Below are 21,789 nucleotides of genomic sequence, written 5' to 3'. Positions count from 1 at the left end.
CAAATGAAGCTTAACTCACGTTTCAGAAGCGTGCACGGCGGGCCTTCATCGCAGCAAAGGTCTTAACTGCAGTGGCGGCCGTTGCATTTGAGGGGCCCGTTTCAATAACTAATATGGGGCCCTACTCATATAAAACATAAACATAATAGAGCAGAAATAGCAAGGATTCCTGTTAGTTTGCATCAATGATATATTATTTTATTACGTGCACTTTCAGCTTCAAGAACAGGCAGCTCAACATAGAAGTCATCCAACCTTATTTGATTAAAACTATATACAAATATACAGCGTTTTACGTTGGAATAAGCCTCGCCCTCACGGACAACTAATTTGATTAGCGCAGTATATTTTCAGCTGTCTGGGCTGACATAAAATAAACAGCTCAAACATCCCCTCATCTTAAATTATTAACAAAAGCAAAGAAGAAAACGTGTCTGCCTGACACCGAACCGAACATAAATACAATGATGGGCCCGCGTCCGTGGACAGCTGAGCTCACCGGGCGGCGGGCGTAGATTTCACCTGAGCCCTTTTTAGAAATCCACCCTTCTGTGTTTGAGTGCTGAGAATGCCCTGATAAGTTCATCTTTGTCCAGCGATTTTGTCATCTCGCCTGGACCAAAGAAAGAGGTCACTTTTGGTAGACTGAATAAAGCGTTTCTTTTGTTGTCCAATATCTTTTCGTTTTTAAGCACCACTGGCATATTTAGGCTACGTTTCATTTTCCTGCTCAAAATAACATTTTAACTTAACGACAAAAAAGGCCAATGTATAAACAAATTGTCACGGTTTATATTTTCATTGTCTCCTTTTAGTCTCGTGTTTCTGTTGTTAGATGTGTGGGTGTGTGTGAGTGGGCGGCTCCACTCTCATCAGATCTATTAGCGATCAGCTGATCGCATCATCTTCCCAGCTGCTACCCATCATCTCACCCTTTAAATACTCACGGAACTTTCCTTTCCTTGTCAGATCGTTGTTTGATGTTCCCCGTGTGTGATCCTGTTCCCGTCATCGTCTCGTCCTGTTTCCAGTCTGGTTCCTCGGTTCTTCACGGGTTTGGATTTATTCTTCACTTCATCACCACGGCACTTCACTCGGGATCACTGACCATCTTGTCCAGGCGTTACCAGCCTGTTGTGTGTGCTCTGACTGTGTGTGTGTGTTACACAATTAAATGAGTTTTACTTGCATTCTGCTTCCGCATCTTCTGTCGTGATAGAACGATCTGACCAACGATGGAAGCAGCAGGTGAATCTCCGTCGCTGGAAGGATTCGTCCAGGCCAGTCTTCAGCGTATGGACAGTCAAGAAAGAAACCTTAATGATACGGCGCGCGCCGTTCAGGCGCTGGTAACGCAGGTGTCCGAGCTCACTCAGCAAGTACAACAGCTACGAGCTCCCACTGCGCCACCCGCACCAGCCGTTCCCCCCGGACCATCAGAGGGCGCTTCCCAGTCAGAGCCTCGACTACCAGTCCCGCAACCCTATGACGGTGAGCCCAACTATTGTAGAGCCTTTTTGAACCGTTGTTCCATGCACTTCTCGTTGCAGCCTCGGACTTTTGCACACGAACCCGCCAAGGTGGCATTTGTGCTGACTTTACTGACTGGGAAAGCCGCTCTCTGGGGAACGGCTGTGTGGGAGAACCAGGATCCATGCTGCGCCTCGTTCCTGACACTCGCCGCCGAGATGAAAAGAGTGTTTGACCGCGCGGTCGCGGGAAGAGAGGCGGCAAGGATGCTCGCGGAACTCAAACAGGAAGAGAGATCGGTGTCTGATTACTCTATTCAGTTCAGGACCCTGGCGGCTGAGTGTCACTGGAACGAGGAGGCGCAGTGGGACATGTTCCTGCATGGGCTGGCTGACCGCGTTCAAAAGGAGATCTACGCCCTGGACCTGCCCACGTCTTTGAATGGACTTGTGGACCTAGCGCTTCGGGTAGACGCACGACTGACCAGAAGCGAGCGTCGGACTCTACACAGCCGGGTTGCGGAGGGCACTGAGAGTCAGCGGTCCAGTGGCGGGAGCGCGGTCAGCCCTACCTACGATCACGAGCCCATGCAGGTGGGGCGAGCTCGGCTTTCCCGGGAGGAGAAGGAAAGGCGGAGATCCCAAGGTCTCTGCCTTTACTGCGGGACCGCGGGACACTTTGCCTATAGTTGTCCGGTAAAAGGCCAAGCCCGGCAGTAAGTATGAGGCTACTGTCGGGTGGGATCTCCGCCAAGAAGACCTCATCCACATCTACGCTCCTCCCGGTAAGACTAAGATGGTCAGTACACAAGCAGGACTGTCAAGCACTGGTGGATTCAGGGGCAGAAGGTAACTTTATGGACCATTCATTTGCTCGCAAGTTTCAGATTCCCCTTTTCCCTCTCACCAGTAGGATATCTGTACATGCACTCAACGGCCAAGACCTTCCCACCATCTCCCTCATCACCGGACCAGTCGCACTTACCACTTCAGGCAACCACACCGAGACACTTTCCTTCTACATACTGGACTCTCCACTCGCACCTGTTGTCTTAGGACACCCCTGGCTCATTAAACATAACCCTAGAATTGATTGGCAACAAAGATCTGTGTTGGAGTGGAGTAGTAAATGTTCTGAGTCCTGTCTTGTGTCTGCTTGTTCGTCTGTTCCTGTCTCTATGTTTCAGGAGGAGGCAGTGGATTTATCAAACGTGCCCGCAGAGTATCTTGACCTGAAGGAGGTGTTCAGTAAGTCTCGCGCTGCTTCTCTCCCTCCGCATCGTCCCTATGACTGTGCCATAGAGTTATTGTCAGGTAAGTCTCCGCCTAAAGGCAAGTTATATTCGCTCTCTGTCCCGGAGAGGGAGGCTATGGAGAAATATATTTCTGATTCTCTAGCAAATAAGTTTATCCGCCCTTCCTCTTCTCCAGCGGGGGCGGGGTTCTTTTTTGTGGGGAAGAAGGATGGATCACTGCGACCTTGTATTGATTACCGAGGGTTGAACAGCATCACGGTAAAGAATACCTATCCTTTGCCGTTGATGTCTTCAGCCTTCGAGAGGTTGCAGGGAGCATCTATCTTCACGAAATTGGACTTAAGAAACGCTTATCATTTGGTTCGCATCAGGGAGGGGGATGAATGGAAGACTGCTTTTAACACCCCTAGGGGGCATTTTGAATACTTGGTCATGCCTTTCGGGTTGTCCAACTCCCCAGCAGTCTTCCAGGCACTCGTCAACGACGTGCTGAGAGATATGGTTGACCAGTTCATATATGTTTACCTGGATGACATATTGATATTTTCATCTTCTCTCCAGGAACACGTTCAGCATGTCCGACGAGTGCTCCAGAGGTTGCTAGAGAATGGGCTTTTTGTCAAGGCGGAGAAATGCGCTTTTCATGCACAGTCTGTTCCGTTTTTAGGATTCATTGTGTCGACTGAGGGAGTTCGCATGGATCCTGAGGCTGTGGTGAATTGGCCAAGTCCAGAATCTCGTAAGGCCCTACAGAGGTTTCTGGGGTTTGCCAATTTTTACCGGCGGTTTATTCGCAATTTCAGCCAACTAGCCGCTCCTCTGACCGCCTTGACCTCCCCCAGAACTACGTACAGGTGGTCAGACGCTGCTGAAGCAGCGTTTGCCAAACTAAAAAGCCGCTTCGTTTCGGCTCCCATTCTCACCGCACCTGATACATCACGTCAGTTTGTGGTGGAGGTCGATGCGTCAGAGGTGGGGGTAGGTGCAGTGATATCCCAGCGTTCTCTCACAGACGACAGGATGCATCCGTGCGCGTTTTTGTCACATCGCTTGTCCCCTGCAGAACGTAATTATGACATTGGTAACCGAGAGTTGTTGGCAGTCAAGTTAGCGTTGGAGGAATGGCGTCACTGGTTAGAAGGGTCAGGGGTACCTTTTATCGTCTGGACTGATCATAAGAATTTGGAATACATCAGAACTGCTAAAAGATTGAACTCCAGGCAGGCTCGGTGGGCACTTTTTTTCCGACGTTTTGATTTTACTCTCTCGTACCGCCCGGGTTCTAAAAACATCAAACCTGATTCTTTGTCGCGCATTTTTGATCGCTCCGAACGCCCGTGTACTCCCGAGTGCATTTTGCCGGAGAATCTATTCATCTCCACACTCGTATGGGAGGTCGAATCGAGGGTCAGAACGGCCCTAGAAGGGGTAATGCCTCCGCCCGGTGGCCCACCGAATCGTTTATTTGTGCCGGAGGGATTACGGTCTGACGTTATTCAGTGGGGTCATTGCTCCAACGTGGCTTGTCATCCAGGAGTTAGTCGCACTAGCTTTTTAGTCAAGCAACGGTTCTGGTGGCCACTTATGGCTCGTGACATTCACAGTTTTGTTTTGGCTTGCTCGGTTTGTGCCACTGGTAAGACTTCCAATCGACCCCCAGATGGGTTACTCCAACCGCTGCCTGTCCCTTCGAGACCCTGGTCCCATATCGCTCTAGATTTTATCACCGCCCTCCCACCCTCCCAGGGTAACACGGTTGTTTTAACTGTGGTGGACCGATTCTCGAAGGCGGCACACTTTATTCCCTTACCCAAATTACCCTCAGCTAAGGAGACAGCGTTGACAGTCGTTGATCACGTCTTTCGCTTACATGGCCTCCCGATAGACGTGGTCTCCGACAGAGGACCCCAGTTTGTGTCCAAATTTTGGCGAGAGTTTTGTAGGCTACTGGGAGCGACCGTTAGTCTGTCCTCAGGGTTTCATCCCCAGAGCAATGGCCAAACCGAGAGAGCCAACCAAGATTTGGAGAGGGTGTTGCGATGTATGGTTTCCAAGAACCCTTCCTCATGGAGCCAACAACTGTCTATGGTGGAGTACGCCCACAACACATTACCAGTGTCATCCACGGGTCTATCTCCATTTGAATGTAGTGTAGGGTACCAGCCACCTATTTTTCCCAGTCTGGAGTCCGAGGTCGCGGTTCCCTCCGCTCACGCCTTCGTCCAGAGGTGTCACTGCACATGGATTAGAGCCCGTGAGACTCTACTCCAGGTGGGGGCGCGCACCAAGGCCAAGGCCGATCGCCACCGGTCGAAGCCTCCCGTATACGTCGTCGGTCAAAAAGTGTGGCTTTCTACTAAGAATATTCCTCTCCGCTCCGTCTCTAATAAACTTGCTCCCAAATTTATTGGCCCGTTTACTGTCACCAAAATCATTAGTCCGGTGGCAGTCCGCCTCAACTTGCCTCCAGTGTACAGGAGGATTCATCCCGTTTTTCATGTATCTAAAATCAAACCCGTGTTTCACTCTCATATTAATCCGCCAGTCCCGGTTCCCCCCCCCCGCCGCGTCTCGTAGAAGGGGAACCCACTTATTCGGTCAACCGTATTCTGGACTCTAGGCGGAGGGGACGCGGATTCCAGTACTTGGTGGACTGGGAAGGTTACGGTCCGGAGGAGAGAAGTTGGGTACCTGCTAGAGACATCCTGGATCACTCCCTTATTGATGATTACAATCGACAGGTAGGGGAGCCTGGGACCGCCAGGAGGCGTTCCTAGGGAAGGGGGTACTGTCACGGTTTATATTTTCATTGTCTCCTTTTAGTCTCGTGTTTCTGTTGTTAGATGTGTGGGTGTGTGTGAGTGGGCGGCTCCACTCTCATCAGATCTATTAGCGATCAGCTGATCGCATCATCTTCCCAGCTGCTACCCATCATCTCACCCTTTAAATACTCACGGAACTTTCCTTTCCTTGTCAGATCGTTGTTTGATGTTCCCCGTGTGTGATCCTGTTCCCGTCATCGTCTCGTCCTGTTTCCAGTCTGGTTCCTCGGTTCTTCACGGGTTTGGATTTATTCTTCACTTCATCACCACGGCACTTCACTCGGGATCACTGACCATCTTGTCCCTGCGTTACCAGCCTGTTGTGTGTGCTCTGACTGTGTGTGTGTGTTACACAATTAAATGAGTTTTACTTGCATTCTGCTTCCGCATCTTCTGTCGTGATACAAATAAACTACCTGTATTATACTTCAGATCACTTAAGCCGTTCGGGGGGAGGTAAACGTCGCCATGGTAACCGTGAGTTCGACCAATCAGAGACCTCAGTGTTATGCTTAGGATTGTGGGTAGTGTAGTATTTTCATAGACAGTAAAAGAGTATTTCTCCAGAAGATCACAAATAAAACACCTTTTTCTTAAAACAATGTTGATTTCATACTGACTTGTGGTTTTTATAGGAGTAGAAACTTTCGTTTCACAATCTCGTAGCTTGTGGTCAGTCTACCTCGGGTGGTTTAGACATTATGGCTGAAAATCAATATCCTATGGAGAAAATGAATGGGATTTTTGCCGGTATTGTGGGGGCCCCCTTGGAGGGCGGGGCCCGTTTCAATTGAAACGGGTGAAACATAGGTAAGGCCGCCTATGCTTTACTGCATCCTCCATTTCGATTCTCTGTGCCAGTTCATGTTCTATGGAGATTGTTGCCAGTCCATTAAGTCTGTTCCCTGTTCACAAAACATTCCCCATTCAAAGCAATCGGGACGTCACATATGAAACCGCCAGCCACCGCTGTCAGTGAGTCGCCGTATTTAAGCACCGAGGGCGCGCGCGCTGCGCCCACACCTCCGGTTCAGTTTCCTGAGCCCACGAAGTGCGGCGATCGGAACCCGGAGGCCATTCTGCCCCTAGCTGTACATGTAAAAGCATGGGAAGCGATTCCAGGGATATCAGAATGCAAAGAGGCCATAGAACCGGTACCTCCTTCTCTGAGCGAGTCAGGCTTTTACAGCCGGTTCTATGGCCCCTTTGCACAACAGATTTGCTATTTCAGCGCGGCTTGTCGAAGAAGTACTTCAAAACATTTTCGGTGTAACTGCCACGGTTCAGCTTGTCTGCGACAATCTTTGCGGCGTCCATCTTCATTGAATTTTGATATCAGATAGAGCCGGCCAGAGCACAGCATAATAAGTAGCCATGCTGTCCACTTGGAAGGCGGGGGCAAAAGCCGGCTTATTCAGTATGGAAATACACACAGACAATGACACGCCGCGCCCCTACTGCATGCTAGAATCTCCGAAAACAAGCCGATTTCAACCTCAAAATGTAAGCTTTTAAATATACCAATACTGCTATCTCAAACATGGAGAGGCTTCTTCGTGATTTCAACTAACAGATTCTGCAAAAAATTTAAATTCACCAATTTTGAAAAAAAAAACGCTTCTTTCTCATTTTGCTCGAAAGTTGTGCTGCCGACTTGTGTCTCTAGTTTCCGCGATCGGTCACATTTGTTTGTTAGACAATGTCATTGCTTGGGAACAATGACTGTAGACAGATACATTGTAGCTTATACAGTCGTATTGTTTCCCCCAACAAATATTAACATAATATAACTAATCCAGTTGATTTGAAAAGCACAATCCAAACATAATGCAAGATCTCCACTAAGTGGCACTCAGACACTACCGACATTGCAGGGGGCCGGGGCCGGGCCGGGCCGGGCCGGGCCGATATTTCCCGCCACTATGCTCGGGTCGGGTCGGGCCCTTGATCAAGCACGTCACGTGTCACGCGCAGCGTCTCCTCCACTCGCACGCTGTGCTGTATTGTGTAGCTTAAGTGCAACATGGAGCTTGAAGAAGTAAAGAAAAAAATTAAAACAGGAGAATTAACTTTGAGCAAGTATGAAGGAAAGTCGGAGGTATGGAAATATTTTAAACTCGTGGGCAGTGACAACATATGTGTTGGCTTTGTTGAGTCCAAGTGTGGCGCGCTGCTAGAGAGTCTGTATGTGTTGTAGCCATTAAATAAGCGCATTTAGTTTCATATTTATTAAAATATTATAATGTATTTTTTTTCCATCTATGTTGATTATGAAAGTGAACAGAGTAGATAGGAGGATGCGCAATAACAGGAGACATGGAGTGGTTCAGGCATGATTTTGACCACTTCATTATGTTTTGTTTTGTAGAAAGCCTTTCTTTAAAGTGAATTTCGTTTTGTATAAATTGTAACTTAATTTTAATACATTTTTCATCAACCAATTGCCTGAAGAAGAAGAAGCATTAATAAGAAGCAAATATAGCAGGCAATATTCATGACATGGAGGCGCCGGCGAGCCGTGTTCACCATAGCAAGTGAACTGGAGCATCTCATCATAAAATTAAATCAATTCTCGGCACGCTTGTCACCGAATTTACTAATTGTTCAATTTAATAAAATTAAAACTATCATTGTGATAATTAAAATAATTGAATATTAAATATTAAGTGGCCAATTTTTGCACATTTATTAATAGTATATATATATATATATATATATATATATATAATTGCGCAGCTCCACACTGTCAATGGTCTAGCACCCATTCAGCACCTGCATTAAAAAATGATATGTCGTCGCCCCTGGTTATAACGGCCCACGTATTAAAAATGGTCGGGTTTAAATCGGGCTCGGGCTCATAATTACAGTTAATGTGTCGGGCCGGGCCGGGCTCGGACACAACGTGCACGGGCTCGGGTCGGGTCGGGCTTGATTTTTTGGGCCCGATCTAAGCTCTAGCTATAAGGAAAAGACAAAGCAGTAGATCATGTGTTTGTTTGTTTGTGTGTGCATGGACAGGGGTTTGATTTGAACATAAAAAAAGTTCAGTCATTGGCTTATTCAATTCAATTGTTTTTGTATGTGTGAGTGACTTTTTATTTGAAAAAAAAAGCAGCTCTGTTATAGGCTCATTGAATGCTTTGTTTGTGTGTGTGTGTGTGTGTGTGTGTGTGTGTGTGTGTGTTTGCCACATTGAGAATGTTGTACAGGATCACCCCTTAATTTGTGTCGATGTATGATATGCATTGTGTTAGATCTATTGATTTTTTATTTGACAAAAAAATAAATGCTCCGAATTACAGTTTTTCCCATTCATTCCTATGGGTGCCCATTTTTGTCCACGAAGGATTAAGGATTTTTTTTTTCACCCACTTTCAACCACATTGTAGAATAGAGTAAAAAAAATGTTAATGTTCAATGTTTATGTTCAGGTGACAAACTTATGAAAAGTCACCAAGTCTTGTACCGCTCAGATTAATGCTCTTCAATGCTATTTGTGGAAAAGTTGTACCAGACCAGGTTTCAAGGTGCATCATGATGGACACACTTGCTTTTCTGCCTCCTGAGGTCTGATCGCCCGTTCTGCTGTGCTGCCAAGACCTGCAGATTCAAAGCTTCTATAAACAAGTGCATTTGCTGAACAGTCAGTTGCACACACCAACCAACCCTTCTTTCTCAAGCTTGCAGATGTTGCACCTTAAAGCAAGCACGGACAGTATATTAATGTTGGATCGGTTCTATTAGGTTAATAAAATAGATGAAAACACAATAAGGTTTGTCTGCCCGCAACTTAAGTTTACAGATTGCCATTCTAATAGAAAACAGACTTGTACAAAAAGATAAAAACCTCTCTCAAATAACAGGATGTGAGTGGGCGCGAACCCACGACCCACAGAGACTTGCCTTACAAGGCGGTAACGTTAGCAGCAGGGGCGTCACTAGGATTTTCATTTTAGGGGGGCTAAACCCCCAATGAGGGTATGATTTTTTTTTATAATTATAAAAAAAGGTAACACTTTAGTTTAGGATCTAATGCTCACTATTAACCAGTTTCATTACCATGCAAAGGCAGGGTTTTATAATCACTGTGGTCCCAAATGTGAGGTAGGGCAGATAGGGGGGTTCTGGGTTTCCCCAAGAAGATTTTGATTTCTCTGATCTACATATTTTAAGATCTCAGACGGAGGTAAAGTCCTGCGCCTCGTTTATACAGAGGTGTGTAGAAAGCTCCTAAATCTGAACGCACAACCGTTTCTGAAATATTCCTACGATTTATAAAACGTCCATTTGAAGAAAAAATAATCACTGTGGTCCCAAATGTGAGGTAGGGCAGATAGGGGGGTTCTGGGTTTCCCGAAGAAGATTTTGATTTCTCTGATCTACATATTGTAAGATCATAGAAGATCAGATTTTAAAAAAAATGGATATCAGCTTTAAAACCATGTCAGTGGGCAGCTGATTATTTTTCTCTCCTCATCAGCATCACACTCTTTTCTCTCAAATTTTTTATTTCTCTGATATGTGTATTTCAAGACGTTTTTAAGACCAAAAAAAAGGATAAGAAATAGCTTTAAAACCATGTCAGTGGGCAGATTATTTGTCAATACCTGCTCTCTCCTCATCTCCATCACTCTTTCTTTTTTTCTCAGTCTCTTCATCCCTTTCTCTTCCCTCCTAAAGCTGAGCTAATTACTACATTACATGAGACACGTTACATAGGCCTATTTTCAGTTCAAAATGGCGAAATTAGACGAAACTAACGAGTTTGCCTGATTATTTTTTGTCATTCGTTTAACATTTATGACCTAATAAAATGTCAAATATGAAATGTTAAGTTTAGCTACTTGCATCTTATCTCGCACTTGACCGTACGCGTCGAGTCGCACTGTTAAAATTCGCGTTTCAGCAACATTCAGTATACATTCAGTGAGCTGAGGCATGGAAGCTCATCCTTGTGCTGGGTTGGATTAATGTGGTCTGTTCTTGTTCTTTACTGATTGGGTGATAACAGTTCAAATTTATGGTCCCGAGTGGAAATCATTATCATTTTATGATACGCGTCATTGGGGACACTGTGCCCCGTAAAAAGTGGCGTTACATGAGCATATAGAGTGTCATTTTTTTCGCCGCATTCGGACCAACAAAAAATACGTCGTTGTTTATACAATTCCACTGTGTTTTTTACGGCGTTTCGCTTGTTGCTGGCGTAAAAAGTGACGCCTGGCCATTCAAACGGAGCTTTTTATGCCGTTTTTTAACAAAACGAGGTAGGAAAGTGGCGCATTGTGAGCCTTTTAGCATTCCATATATTACACGCGTGAAATACACGTTAAATTTGCGTTAAAATTCACATGTTTTTGGCCCTCTTGGCCTTCCATACGCATCACAGATGATCAGATGAGAATCTCTTCATCAAGCCAACGCACAAACTACTGCAAATAAAACTGAAAGTAAAGCCCAACACGGACGGAATTGAGTCATAAAAACTGAATTTACTGTATAACACGGGATATAATGGATTGAATTGTTCATGTTCTCAGAATTCGTAATAACGATGTTTTTGACTCCACTAGGGCACATAAACACAGCAGGAAAGTGACTCTCATTGACCAAGAATGAGGAAGCTGCTTTACACACACTCCTGTTTTACACACGTCACTCAAACACACAAGCAGGAAACCATTTCAACTCCTCAGTTCAGGGAAACAGAAACTGAAGTATTGTTGAGCTGTTGTGTGTTTGTGTCTCTGTATTCATGCGGTAAAATGGCAGAAGCCAGAATATCTCAGGATGAGTTCATGTGTCCAGTGTGTCTGGATCTCCTGAAGGATCCAGTGACTCTCCACTGTGGACACAGTTACTGTAAGATCTGTATTACAGACTGCTGGGATCAGGAGGATGAGAAGAGAGTCTACAGCTGCCCTCAGTGCAGACAGACCTTCAGTCCAAGACCTGCTTTAGCTAAAAACACCATTCTGGCTGAACTGGTGGAGAAACTGAAGAAGACTAAACTTCCTGCTGACTGTTACGCTGGATCTGGAGACGTGGAGTGTGACGTCTGTACTGGAAGAAAATACAAAGCCGTCAAGTCCTGTCTGGTGTGTCAGGAATCTTACTGTCAAACTCATTTTGACCGTCATGAGGAATTTCACTCTCGTAAACCACACAAAGTGATTGATGCCACTGGACGACTGCAGGACATGATCTGCCGTAAACATGATAAAGAGCTAGAAATGTTCTGTATTACTGATCAACAGTGCATTTGTGTGTGGTGTAAAGAGAGTGAACATAAAAACCACAACACTGTATCAACTGCAGCACAGAGGACAGAGAAACAGGTATGAACTGAGAGGGACTCACTCATTTACTCATGTTGTTCCAAACCGGGTTGACTGAGTTTCTTATATGGGATGTAAAAGATGATATTTTGAAAAATGTCTCATATTTTAGTCTATACATTGAAAGTCAGTGAGGTACAAAAGTTTCAATCTCCCAAAAAGAGAAAAAACATAAAAGTAATCTAAACAACTAGTGGTTAAAAAAAGAAGTACATTTAAGTGAATTGACATGCACTTGTACTGTACTTCAAATTTAAAGTATATTTAAAAAAAAACTGCAGATATTATAATATTAAATTAAATGAAAGGCCACTTAAGTGCACTTAAAGAGAGACAATTTTCATAACTGTTTTATAAGTACACTTTACAAAGTACATGCAATTACGTGTTTGAAAACATTACGTTCAGTTCACACCATTATATTACTTTATATTATATTATATTTTCACCATTATATTACTATATTATTTCCAATAAGTACACTTTTTAAAAGGCCCAAAGTTTGATTCACAAATTAAAACAAATCATTGATGAACGTGGAGCCCAAATCAAATATGATGACATCAAAAACATCAAACTACAGTGGTGTTTGTGTCATGACATCATGATGTTTAGTCATGTGACTGTGACGTGCAAGAACCAATGAGGTTTGATGTTATTGACGTGTCACCATATTTTATTTGGCCTCTGTAAACCACTGAGACATTCTTCAAAATATCTTCTGTTGTGTCTCACAATAGAGAGAAAGTCATACAGGTTTGGAACAACATGAGCGAGAGTAAATGATGACAGAATTAAAACTTTAGGGTGAAGTATTCATATAAAACTGAGTACTGATGAAATAATGTTGACATTTCAGTTGTCATTTGCTGTCATTGGTTTGTCCTCCAGAAACAGCTGAAGGAGACACAGATGAAGATCCGTCAGAGAATCCAGCAGAGACAGAAAGATCTTCAGCATCTGAGAGAGGCTGTGAAGTCTCATAAGGTGAGTCTGGAGAAGAAGAGAAGTTTGAGACGTCTCAGTTTGGACTCTGTCAGTCCTGCTAAAGCAAGTGTGTGATTGTGATGTGTGTGTAACAGCGCTCTGCACAGACAGCAGTGGAGGACAGTGAGAAGATCTTCACTGAGATCATCCGCTCCATTGAGAGAAGCCGCTCTGAGGTCACACAGCGGATCAGAGATCAGGAAAAGACTGCAGTGAGTCGAGCTGAAGGACGACTGGAGCGACTGGAGCAGGAGATCAATGATCTGAGGAGGAGAGACGCTGAGCTGGAGCAGCTTTCACACACACAAGATCACATCCAGTTCCTGCAGGTAACAGAGATCTAGGGGAACAGGATCATAGTGGACTTGAGCAAGATCCTGCTATGACAGAGAAACATTTCATGAGAGCAGAATGAGCCGTTGACTGAGATGTTGTCAGGAATTCAGTCAGATTCAGTCGAGTGTTGTGTTATCATATAATCATCAGTCAGACGCTCATCTGATCATCTTCTGTTTAAAGAGATGCACTTACAAAGCCCTGGGACATTTACCATTAAATATTAACTCATTTTTCCTTCTGGTTTCTTTTGTCTTGATGAAATCAGTGAACTTGATGATATCAATATCCAGCCAACTAGATTTTCCAAATCTTTTATTTCTACTAAAATATGTTTAGTAATTTCTACCAAAATCGGGTCATGTGATCTTCAAAGTTGATAATATTGATTTTTATTTCCATAACTGTTTACCTGTAAAACATTGATGAATTAGTTCACAAAGTCTCCAGACAGGAAGTGAGGCTGTATATTAGCAATGCTTATAAAAGCCAAACAAAACCTGACCTTGAGATCCTTAAGAGTCCTTGTGAAGTTTCAGTGTCACTAACAGCCAAAAGTTACATATGATAGTCAATCTACTCGTAGCCTTTGAGCTGCTTTTCCTCAAATCTTCTCAACATGCAGATGTTTTATCATCCAAACACCTGGAAAGTTCACACATAGTCCCTCGTGAAAAAGAAGTGTCATTAATTGAATGCATTTGTAGTTAATTACATCAAATCTTACAAATATATATTTTTAAAAAACCTGACTTGCAGATAATATAATATTTTGAAATAAAAGTCCTCTTAAAAAGAGACACTGTCATGACTATTGTCACAGTTTAGCAGCGGTAGACAACAAGATGAAGAAGATAAATGCAAAAGACTTTATTGACAAAGGATTAACGATAACCAAGCATAGAACATTAAAGAGAACCAACTAATGAGAACTGAAACACAGGCTTATAAATACTAGAGCAAACTAAGATACAGAGTTTTGATTTCTGTTTTCTGTAGAGTTTCCAGTCTCTCTCAGCACCTCCTGAATCTACAGATGAACCCGGCGTTCCCTTCGCTTCTCTCTCCTCTTTTGATGGCATGAGAGAATCTGTCCGTCAGCTGAGAGACAAACTGGAGGATTTCTGCAAAGAGGAGATCAAGAAGATCTCAGACGGAGGTAAAGTCCTGCACCTCGTTTATACAGACGTGTGGAGAAAGATCCTAAATCTGAACGCACAACCGTTTCTGAAATATTCCTACGATTTATAAAACGTCCATTTGAAGAAAAAAATTCTTAAATGCATCACAGTTTATAAATCACAGTTCATGTTAAATTCAAATGCAATGTGAACAAGTGCATCAAATCCACAGAACGGCCACAAATATCCCTTGTGTATTCATGACGTAGGATGATATTCATGGAATTTAGGATCAATCCGATGTGTGTGTTTTATAAATGAAGCCCCTGGAGATTATTCATCTGCTCTCAGAAATCAGTCCATCATCTAATTTCATACAGCATTATATTAGAAATGTCTCAGAAATGAATGTATTTTATCTTGTCATTTCTCTTCACACTGTTCATGTCTGTTTATTTCCACAGTCACATTCACCAACATGAATCCCAAGACCAGGAACGACTTCCTACAATGTGAGTCACTAGAAAAACAAGCAGAAAAACTCACTGAATGTGTTCATGTTCTTCCTGTAGAAGGAGAAATAAATCATGATAGAAGAGTTTTATAATTGATCATGTAAATGAGGATTTGCTCAGGATATTTGGTAATCTGTACTGAGACACTGATGATACATTGAACATTGATTCATGAAGAGATCAGATACATTAAAAGATCAGACAGATTCATAATTCCTGTTTCTGATGTGTTTTCTCTCCATCAGATTCCCATCAGCTGACTCTGGATCTGAACACAGTGAATAAACACCTCAGTCTCTCTGAGAGGAACAGAGTGATCACAGACACTGACACAGAGCAGCCGTATCCTGATCATCCAGACAGATTTGATCAGTGGCGTCAGGTGTTGTGTAGAGAGAGTGTGTGTGGACGTTGTTACTGGGAGATTGAGTGGACTGGGAGTAGTGTGTGTATATCAGTGTCATATAAGAGCATCAGCAGGAAGGGACGGGGTAATCAGTGTATGTTTGGATATAATGATCAGTCCTGGAGTTTGTACTACTCTTCCTCCAGTTACAGATTCTGGCACAATAAGATATGCACTTCTCTCCCCGTAAATTCCATCAGCGGAAGTATAGGAGTGTGTGTGGATCACAGAAGAATAGGAGTGTATGTGGATCACAGTGCAGGAACTCTGTCCTTCTACAGCGTCTCTGACACAATGAGTCTCATCCACACAGTCCAGACCACATTCACTCAGCCGCTCTATCCTGGGTTTTATGTTTATTATGGATCATCAGTGAAACTGTGTTGATGTTTCAGAACAGATATAGAGAGATTTTACCCATAATACTTTGAGCTGCACAATAAATCAGTAACAGTGAGATGTTATAGAGACTCTTATTTCCTCTTCATTATATTAATACAGATGAACTTCATTGAAATAAAACAGAATAAATGTGTGTAACAAATCCTCATAGAGACAGTAAGAACAGTGTGTGTGCTTTTCTCAAACACTGTTTTAATGAAAATGACGTGGAGATAGTGGAGAAAATAGTGGAGAAAATAATGTTGGAATACAATCACAGTTCAAAATGTGAGGAAAATTGTGATGCAGAAGATGAGGGATGAAGAAGCACTTTCTGATATTTGAAATATTGGGTCACAAGGGATTCAAATCATGAACTCTTTAGAAGAAATAAATGACTTTCACAACGTTTGATAAAGTTGTTGATGTAAAATAGTTATTTCCAGATAAGGAGAAATATATCAGTGTTGTTGTTGCAAAAAGCAGTAAGATCTAGTTCTGGATAATGTGGTTGGTGGTGGGTGGGGTGCTAATAAAATGCTAAATCCCATATTATAACCTAACATATAAGGAGGGGGGCTACCATGTGATCATTATCTTCTTATGGTAACGTGTGTGTGTGTGTGTGTTGAGGGTGTTATGAAAAGTGGTAATGTGAACCATCTCATAATATTTGCATTGAATAAATCACAATATAGCATTACATGATATCTTTGCTTGCACCAGATGATACAAGCACCGAGTCTCTCCTATCTGCATCTTCTGTGTCTTCTGCACCATCTACATCTGGAGAAAGCTCATCAGCTGCAGGCATTACAGAGACCACTGGAAGAAACACAACAGCCACCAAGTCCTCTGGAAGTAAGAATCATCATGTTTGTATCAGGCTTTTGCTAAATCACTAGTAAAGTATTCGCTTAGCTAACCCATCCATTACTATTTTGTATTCTGTTATTACTGTACTGTACTGCATTACTGCTAAGTTTTTCCTTATACTCATGTCTACCCTCCAAGCCTAACTGCTTTTTTTGTAATTGTGATACAATGGCCAAACACTTTCTCCTCTTTCTTACATCTGCCAAGAGCAGGAAAAGGAAGACCAAGATGGAAGCAACACTGGAAATCTTCACTGAAAAGATCAGCTGTGCCCTCAACAACACAAACAACACCGAGCTTCAATTGAAAATGCTCAAAATGCGGCAGTTGCTCACAATGTTCACAGTTTCTTGCACGGTCAAATTCCCCATGTCCACCTTTCTAACAGGCACCAGTCCAGCCCTTACAGTACAACCCAAGACAACTGCCGCCTCAGCCTACCTTTTACAACTTTACTCAGCCCCCTAAATTTAGCATGGGTTCACCTCAGCCTCCACCATGTAACAGGACGACCAATCAGCCTCTATCTTTTCTACAAGATTCTGGCTCAACCTCTACCTTGCAATCATCTTCAGCACACCCTCCAGATCTACCTCAGCCCTTCAGCCAGGTGTCAGCACACCCTCCAGATCAAATTCACCCTTCAGCCAGGTCTCAGCACACCCTCCAGATCTACCTCAGCCCTTCAGCCAGGTGCCAGCATATCCTCCAGATCTACCTCAGCCCTTCAGCCAGGTGTCAGCACACCCTCCAGATCTACCTCAGCCCTTCAGCCAGGTGTCAGCACACCCTCCAGATCTACCTCAGCCCTTCAGCCAGGTGCCAGCATATCCTCCAGATCTATCTCAGCCCTTCAGCCAGGTGTCAGCACACCCTCCAGATCTACCTCAGCCCTTTAGCCAGGTGTCAGCACATCCTCCAGATCTACTTCAGCCCTTCAGCCAGGTGTCAGCACATCCTCCAGATCTACTTCAGCCCTTCAGCCAGGTGTCAGCACATCCTCCAGATCTACTTCAGCCCTTCAGCCAGGTGTCAGCACATCCTCCAGATCTACCTCAGCCCTTCATCCAGGTGTCAGCGCATCCTCCAGATCTACTTCAGCCCTCAGCCGGGTGCTAGCACATCCTCCAGATCTACTTCAGCCTTTCAGCCAGGTGTCAGCACATCCTCCAGATCTACTTCAGCCCTTCAGCCAGGTGTCAGCACACCCTCCAGATCTACCTCAGCCCTTCAGCCAGGTGTCAGCACTTCCTCCAGATCTACTTCAGCCCTTCAGCCAGGTGTCAGCACATCCTCCAGATCTACCTCAGCCCTTCAGCCAGGTGTCAGTACACCCTCCAGATCTACTTCAGCCCTTCAGCCAGATGTCACTACATCCTCCAGATCTACTTCAGCCCTTCAGCCAGGTGTCAGCACACCCTCCAGATCTACCTCAGCCCTTCAGCCAGGTGTCAGCACTTCCTCCCAACCCAGGCTCATGGGAAATACGTTACTCTGCCTACATTTTTGCAAAACCTAAAATACGTACCTCCAGGTACGTTTCCCTGCACTTTTCGGGTGAAAAGTCCACTAGAGGCGCTAAGTGGTATCATTTTTTCTCCGTTCCAGATGGTTAAATAAAGTTTATAAAAACAATAATATGAGTAATGTACAGACTTCTCAGTAGGCCTATACACTCATTTTAATATAAATTAGGATTTTTTCCCACGCTTTTGAGGTGCCACACAGCCCAGTCTCACGGCAGTTCGTGATATGGTCACGTCATTTAATCTACTGGTTCGTGATACTGACACGTTTATTTCGTTATTGTTATTCGTGATATCAGCATTTTTATTTATTTATTTAATATATTTATTTGTTTACTAATGTAATGCACGATTATTTCTGCCAGTCGGGCAGCTGTTTAATCGACATTTATTCACGATATCTTATCATGTTTATGTATTTATTTTAATGTTATTATTTCGGTCTTATTGCCAGGGACGCTGGACTGCTTTGCTGTTTATTGATTTAAAAAAAAAAAAGTATAAACGACTACACGAATTTTATCAGTAGGAAATCGCGTTGAAGAAGTCTCCTTCCGAACACATCGCGATATTTGGCATCAGTTCATGTGTCCCAGATGTTGGTGAGTAGCAAAATACACTGTCCTAATAATGTTTGATATATTGTCTTTTCTGATGGTCGAAATGAATCAGATTAGCTCATGTTCAGTCACTGCATTATCTGTCATCTCCACGGAGGCTTTGCGTTTCACTGCTTTCTAATTCAAAACAGGGTGATTAAACACTATCTGTCACGTGACGTGCTACAGGCCTAGACCTTCTATCAGTTAATCATATTCATATTAGGTTTAAAGTAAGTTAGTACAATTAGTTCCAAAGTGGTATTTGTAGTAGAATCACAGTAAAAACAACACTTACCTTGCTTTTACCACAGTAGCCTTAGTTTTACTGTGATAGATGTGGTAAAAGGACAGTAACCACAAAACGTACCACACTTTTACCACATTATTTGTAGTTTTAATGTGATATTTTTTGTAAATGCATATTAACCACAACACTTACCATGCTTTTACCACATTATTTGTAGTTTTAATGTGATATTTGTTGTAAATGCACACAACACTTACCATGCTTTTACCACATTATTTGTAGTTTTAATGTGATATTTGTTGTAAATGCACAGTAACCACAACACTTACCATGCTTTTACCACATTATTTGTAGTTTTAATGTGATATTCGTTGTAAATTCACAGTAACCACAACACTTACCATGCTTTTACCACAGTAATCTTAGTTTTACTGTGATAGGTGTGGTAAAAGGACAGTAACCACAAAACTGTCCGTGCTTTTACCTCAGTATTGGTAGTTTTAAAGTGATATTTGTTGTAAATTCATATTAATCACAACACTTATCATGCTTTTAATGCCAAATAATGTAACAAGAAATATTTGTAAGGTAAATCAGTAATTTTTCCATTAAATAATCCAATTTATTTTACATAATGATATTTTCTTTTCTCTTTTTTTTTCAGCTGAAAAGACCAAAAGGGCCTTTCGGACTCAGTCAGCTCATTATTGTTTGAGGAGAAGTAAACGGGAGACGAAAAGCTACAAAGGCAAATATTCGCAATGGTATGTATGTGTTGGTTTTAACCCTAAATCAAACATTTCATCTATTATTTATTTTTATTTATTTTATTTATTATTTGTTGTTTCTTAAACCTTTTCTTACAAAACCCATAGCCCAATCAGTACAAACATAGTCTCAAAGTCTTAATAATTCACAAGATTTAACAAGTTGTCAAATTCGTACAATACTTGTACATAATCATGCAGCTTTTACTTCTTGTGCTGTCAATGGCTAGTGCCTCAATTCCTGTACATATTTATCTCCATATTTGTAAATCAGTTGCGCACCTTCTTGGAAAGTAGTCGGATGTCCCATACACTGTCAGAAAAGTTTATATTAATTGCATTGTATTCATTAAAATTATTACAAATTGGACCCTGTCTGTTGATGTTCCAATGATACATGATGTCTCTCCACAACTCATAACCTTCCTCTGTTTGCAAGAGTGCAAAAGCTAATCTGACTTGTCGCATGACATCAGATACTCGATTATTATGTCGTAATCAGATCAGTTACACTGCTGATAACTGTCCCGTTTGCATGTAAATCATGTTTTTTTTTTTTAAACAAGTTTATATGATTATTGCTTGCTATTAAAGACATACTTGTTTTCCTAGAAATGACCACATATCAGTGAGCTTATTACATAAATGCATTTAACATTTAATTATGCAATACTCCTTACAGAAAAATATCCCACAGTTATGGATAAACTCACAACATCATCATCAAGTCCTGTGCTGGGCACATTGGGCAACAAGTGTCCTCCAACGTATTCGATCCGTGGACCAGTTCTCCTCATCTTCCCATGGGACACTGACATTCTTCTGGTCTTCATGAAACATCTGTCTCCATGTCTTCCTTGGTCTTCCCAGTCTCCTGCATCCTCCTAGTGGTGTCCACTTCATAACTGTTTTTGGGTGGTGTAGTTTGGGCATGCGTAGGATGTGTCCAGCGAGGTGCTCCCTTTTTTTCTGTCACAGTTTCTGAAAGTCTTTATGTGGAGTCCCACTCTTATGATCTCTGATATATGCAGAACCATTATTTAAGTTTTGGTAAAGGACATATTCATTGACATCCATTAGTTCTAGTCATGCAGCGACTTCATGACAATAGTCAAATGTATATTTCGGCAAGTGTATATAGCAGGTGTTTGTCCGAACAATTGAAGATAGTGAGAGTGTTCAGGAAAACCTTTTAAAACAAGCAATATTCATGGAGTTCTGTTTGGTGCTGAAAGAGTATTACAGAAATGACACTTGACAACTGGACATTATTCTGTGAGTTTGTTACCTTTACATTTAGATGGACTTAATGTCTTACATTTAGCTTCATTAAACCTTCGATTACAGTGGTCACTATTTATCCACTATAACTACATCTATGTTATCATTGTATGACTACCTGGTTAATGTAATTGTAATACAGGCCTACCTGTGAATGTATTTTATAGAAGCATTTTCTTGCTGACATTTATAATAATTAACTATTTTAGGTTTCCTTTCATTTAGTTACAATAAAAGTGACCAATAATCACAAGGATATAGAATTAAAGTTGAGAATGTAAAATGTTGTGCTTAAGTTTTCACCTATTTGTTCTTTAAAGGGAAGAAACAAATATATTTTCACATAACAAAGTTGAATCTCATCTTGTGGTTTGTAAAAATATAACTTCATCAGCGATTTTTTTAAATAACTGTATGTGTCACTATAATAGATTGCCCCTGTATCTGGATTTTATGTTTTGTTTACAATTATCTGATTTTTATTCTGTTGTGGATTAGTTTTGGCACTACATTTGTCTTTAAACAGTTTGACATTAAATATTGGAATTTGTTTTAAAAATTGTGTGCATTCATTATGCTTTTGTTACATTTTGTTATATAATATACTGGATATACTATACATACATTGTAAATGTTAGTAGCACTTTAGTACATGCAATTATCTTTAATTAAAAAAACTGCAAACTACCCTGCCATTGCTTTCTCTTTCAAATGTATGCATCAGTCTAATCAAATAAGCAAATTTGTGTCATGATCATATGAATCCAACGTTTTTGGATGGTAACCACACAAAGGAGTCTTTTTGTTTTTAAATGTGAGTTTTATAATTTAATTAGAAACAATACATATTTAACAGCCC

General features: G+C 42.2%; 1 protein-coding gene across 1 annotated transcript; it reads left to right on the top strand.

Moving 5' to 3' along the window:
- Positions 1–11,165: 11,165 nt before the first annotated feature.
- Positions 11,166–21,489, top strand: LOC143738653 (tripartite motif-containing protein 16-like protein). The gene is made up of 10 exons (XM_077230709.1): positions 11,166–11,885; positions 12,777–12,872; positions 12,968–13,201; positions 14,208–14,367; positions 14,794–14,841; positions 15,090–16,492; positions 16,720–18,041; positions 18,488–18,635; positions 19,547–19,646; positions 20,332–21,489. Exons 1-6 carry the CDS (start codon positions 11,313–11,315, stop codon positions 15,635–15,637), a joined length of 1,659 nt encoding a protein of 552 aa, XP_077086824.1. The 5' UTR covers positions 11,166–11,312; the 3' UTR covers positions 15,638–16,492; positions 16,720–18,041; positions 18,488–18,635; positions 19,547–19,646; positions 20,332–21,489.
- Positions 21,490–21,789: the final 300 nt, after the last annotated feature.

This window comes from Siphateles boraxobius, unplaced genomic scaffold (assembly GCF_051911475.1).
Source record: "Siphateles boraxobius isolate OS27281-9 unplaced genomic scaffold, OSU_SipBor_1 15, whole genome shotgun sequence".
Lineage (NCBI taxonomy): Eukaryota > Metazoa > Chordata > Actinopteri > Cypriniformes > Leuciscidae > Siphateles > Siphateles boraxobius.
Note: the sequence above shows the minus strand (reverse complement) of the source record. Positions and strands in the feature narration are given on the sequence as shown.

Excerpts from the sequence above, each read along its gene's own strand:
- LOC143738653 (XM_077230709.1), top strand. The coding sequence starts at position 11,313 with ATGGCAGAAGCCAGAATATCTCAGGATGAGTTCATGTGTCCAGTGTGT. Across the intron at positions 11,886-12,776 it reads CACAGAGGACAGAGAAACAG|AAACAGCTGAAGGAGACACA; the intron begins GTATGAACTGAG and ends TTTGTCCTCCAG. Across the intron at positions 12,873-12,967 it reads AGGCTGTGAAGTCTCATAAG|CGCTCTGCACAGACAGCAGT; the intron begins GTGAGTCTGGAG and ends TGTGTGTAACAG.